The following is a 3,629-nucleotide window of genomic DNA, read 5'->3' as shown; positions in this document are numbered from 1 at the left end:
CGCTTCTATCGCACGGGTGCCGCAAGTCGACCAGCGCACCGGATGTTCAAACATCCTTTCGTTTGAACGTCTTCTCGAACGGGCACGGAAATACTTCGACACCCATGGTCGCGCGCCCCAGGATACCGCCGTTTTCATCCGCAGCGTCTTAGGGGGGGATCCTGCGCCTGACCCCACCACGGCGTACTGGGTCGGTCAGCTTTACAGGGATTACCGCGAGTGCCCTGTGTGCGCCGAACGCATCTAGAGGAGCGCCCAGCAGTACGCCCCTTCCTACCCGTCTCTGCGTTCTGCGTCTCGACGCTGACTATGTTTCGGAATGTAGCTGCGTATAATGCACTCATCTCAATCAGCTCTTATGCGGCTCCGAGTGTCGGCGAGTTCTCCAAAACCCATATGTGTACAATACTACCGTCTCGTCTCGCTCTCTTCAGGCACCGTGTTTGTCCGATCATCCTTACTAAGCTGAAAACCCCGCATGTGCACTTCACCCCCTGTTGAATCAATCGATCTCTCTTTGATACGTCTTCCATATGATCCTTAATCTTCCACCTCGGCCGCCTCGTATACGCGCCTCTTTTGATGCTCACGCCCTGGGATCGTGATGTCTACTTTTATCTGGTACTGTCCCCCGCCGTCGAACGACACTGTCCAAGTTATATAACAGGCTCAAGCCTTTCTTCCGTAGCCCTGTGCTCTGTCACATCTGTGTAACTTAGCGTGCGGTGATTTACTTTGGACACGCTGACTCGTAAAGTCGCAGCTTTCAAGGCAGGTTTCAGCTCCGCCTTGGACGCTGTGTGGGTGCCGGGTGTTCGGTTCACTCAGCAGCGGACCTAAGATGGAGTACGCTCAGGATATCTCCGCCGCCGACTGGACCTGTAAGTCCGCCAAAGACGATGTCGGCTTTGGCGGACGTCGAACTCCGCCAGAGACCACACTGGCTTTGGCGGACGATTCATAACATATCCAGTGCACCTTCTGTGTACAGAGAGACGCTCCGCGAGGCTCGGGAACCTGCCGGGCCGCATCTGCCATTACGCGCTGACAGTGTGCACTTTGCTGACGTGCCCTACCTCTCCCAGTTCTGTCCTGCTCCCACAACATAGCACGCATGTCCCAGGTGCGCTGTGAGATGATCTACACAATGTCTACCCGCTGACGGCTCTTTACCAGGTTACTGCGATGTCCGCTCGCGATGAAGACGCGGAGACGACTCCTGCTCCGCTCACGTACTACTGGAACACCTCAAATGCCTGCGACCTCGACGACTGCGTTGCACGCCTTCGCCGAGAGGTCTCTCTCCCGGACTCATCTGTTCGCTGCATCGGCTTTGACCTCCGGAACGTCAACCTCATTGTGCCGCACGCCGATATCCTGTTCCGTCTCAAAGGGCTGAGCTGCGCCGCATTGCTCTTCCACGGTCGTTTGGATCTTGGACCGCTGGAGGACGTCTTGGAACGCTCGACCTCTCTAACCACGCTCGCCCTCCGCTACCGGCCCCCGCCTGGTCTCCTTGCTCGCGCGGGGCTGTATCACCACCTAATTCACCACATCAAGTCTAAGACGTCGGGTTTCCCCATGCTGGACGATGTTACCACGCTCTTCCTGCGTGTCGACGGATACTGTCTCAACATTGTGAGGGCACTTCTACCCCCTGCCTATCGTGTCGCCCGCTGACTGTGTAACAGACCGACGTTACCGACACCATCCTCGCGTTTGGATCCCGTCGGCTGCTCCCCAGGCTGAGTGTTGTCCACATCTTTGACTCGCCGGGCGAACTTCCGGAAGGCGTCATACGAAAGTGGATAAAGAATTTACAACAGCTCATCCGCACCGCCGACAAGGAAGGACCCCGTTCCCTTGCTTGCATATCCTGGGGACGTTGGATAATCCACCGGGAGTATCATTACTGCAAGAGGGAGTATACCTTTGAGCGATGGGAGGTGCAGGACGAGGTGAACGCCCTTACTGAGGCTGGTCTTGGTGGGTTGTGGGGGCCGCTCCTTGAGACCATGTATTAGATGTCTATCTGATATGCCACTACCGTCCTGTACACGATGCAGGTATGCATTCTCAGACATAGGCAAGACATCTACCATATGTGACGTGGCAATGATGCACGCGACTTACTGCCCGCGTGCCAGCTGACTTCCCGCGCCGCGTTGTGTGCCAGCGCTTTGCTAGGCTCTCGCTCCTACCATCATGTCCGCTGTACAGCAGTCGAGCGCGGACTCTGCGTTCGACTTCGCGTGGCACGCTGGACAGCCTTTATATACTGTGACATGTACGTACCGTGGTCGATTTGACTTCCGGTAGTACTTCGGCTCACATGTCGTTCATCTTCTAGGGTACAAGTCCGGCACGCTGCAGCGGTACGATATCAAACGTGGCTCTATGTACGACTTTTGCTGCGTTTGCTCGCCATACGCTAACTCACCTTTTGAATTTATCAGTGTAGCGGTGTCCACCCAGGCTGCACGGTCATCCACCAATTCTCAGCAGTCATCTGTTGAGGCCGAGCGGTCGTCCGCCGAGGCTGAACAGCGCTCGACCCCAACGACACAGAACAAGTTTGTTTGCCTCGTCACCGACATACGATCGGTCCGCGGTCCCGGAAAGTCGTCAGTGAGTGATTCACATCTCTTAACTTTGTTGTGTTGCTGCTAGCTCACTCGCTGCTCAGATTTACTTGTTGGGGCAGAGGGTCGTTGACAGCACGCAATTCCGCTCTCTTCCAATCCACAAGGGGCTCTCTGCTGTGATCGCCCGCACGATAGGCCCCAAAGAGCTCGTCAACATCGGGTTCAAAATGCGGTTCACGCTCGACAACGTCCGGCACGTCCCCACTAATGTTACGGTCTTCAACTGTCAGACCATTTCCCTGCCTTACGTCTTGCTGCCCGGCTACATACTCCGTTCCTCCATTGCGTTCCACTTGGTGATGTCTGACAATTCATTGCGCTACGCCTGCCGCAATGTGAGCTCGTCAGTAGTCCGTCGCCGTCTCCAACTGACCGAGTCCCTTCGTAGTTAATCACCCTCATCTGCGGAAAATCCTGCCTGCATGGACGGGAGATGTACTCCCCAGACGTCCAGACAACCAGGTGGTGCGCGTCTTGCCAAACCTGGTTGCATGAGTCCTGCATGAGCATGGTTTCCCACTCATGGGGCCTACCTATCCCATCCTTCAACCTCGTTGAGACCCCAGATCTCCGGCTGATGTGGATCGCTCTGCAGTGGGCTCCCATTGTTCGACGCCCTCACCCCGACTTTCCGCCCCAATCCTTGGAGCTCCTCATCCGTGATGTCCGCGCAGAGAGCGTTCACAACCGTACTCCTCCGCAAAACATCTTGGGCTGGATGAAGGCGAAGAATCACCTCCTCCCCGTGGTCCAACTAGGCGGGTGGGTATACTATCGGTGCTCCCTCTGCACCCGCATAATATAATCCTGTGTAGTGTTGTCTTTGTTTTTGCTCGCTCTCTTGCATTGCTGTCGCTTGCTGTCTTAGGGTTAGGGTTAGGGTTAGGGTTAGGGTTAGGGTTAGGGTTAGGGTTAGGGTTAGGGTTAGGGTTAGGGTTAGGGTTAGGGTTAGGGTTAGGGTTAGGGTTAGGGTTAGGGTTAGGG

The 3,629-nt window shown here is 55.7% G+C and overlaps 1 protein-coding gene across 1 annotated transcript; it reads left to right on the top strand.

Annotated features, from left to right (window-relative positions):
• Positions 1–841: 841 nt before the first annotated feature.
• On the top strand, positions 842–2,024 carry TRAVEDRAFT_53671 (uncharacterized protein; the record flags this gene model as incomplete). Its single annotated transcript, XM_008046600.1, has 4 exons — positions 842–881; positions 1,086–1,123; positions 1,177–1,638; positions 1,692–2,024. The coding sequence occupies 4 exons, from the start codon at positions 842–844 to the stop codon at positions 2,022–2,024; spliced, it is 873 nt and encodes a 290-aa protein (XP_008044791.1).
• Positions 2,025–3,629: the final 1,605 nt, after the last annotated feature.

Source organism: Trametes versicolor (genome assembly GCF_000271585.1).
Source record: "Trametes versicolor FP-101664 SS1 unplaced genomic scaffold TRAVEscaffold_14, whole genome shotgun sequence".
NCBI classification, from domain to species: Eukaryota; Fungi; Basidiomycota; class Agaricomycetes; order Polyporales; family Polyporaceae; genus Trametes; species Trametes versicolor.
Note: the sequence above shows the minus strand (reverse complement) of the source record. Positions and strands in the feature narration are given on the sequence as shown.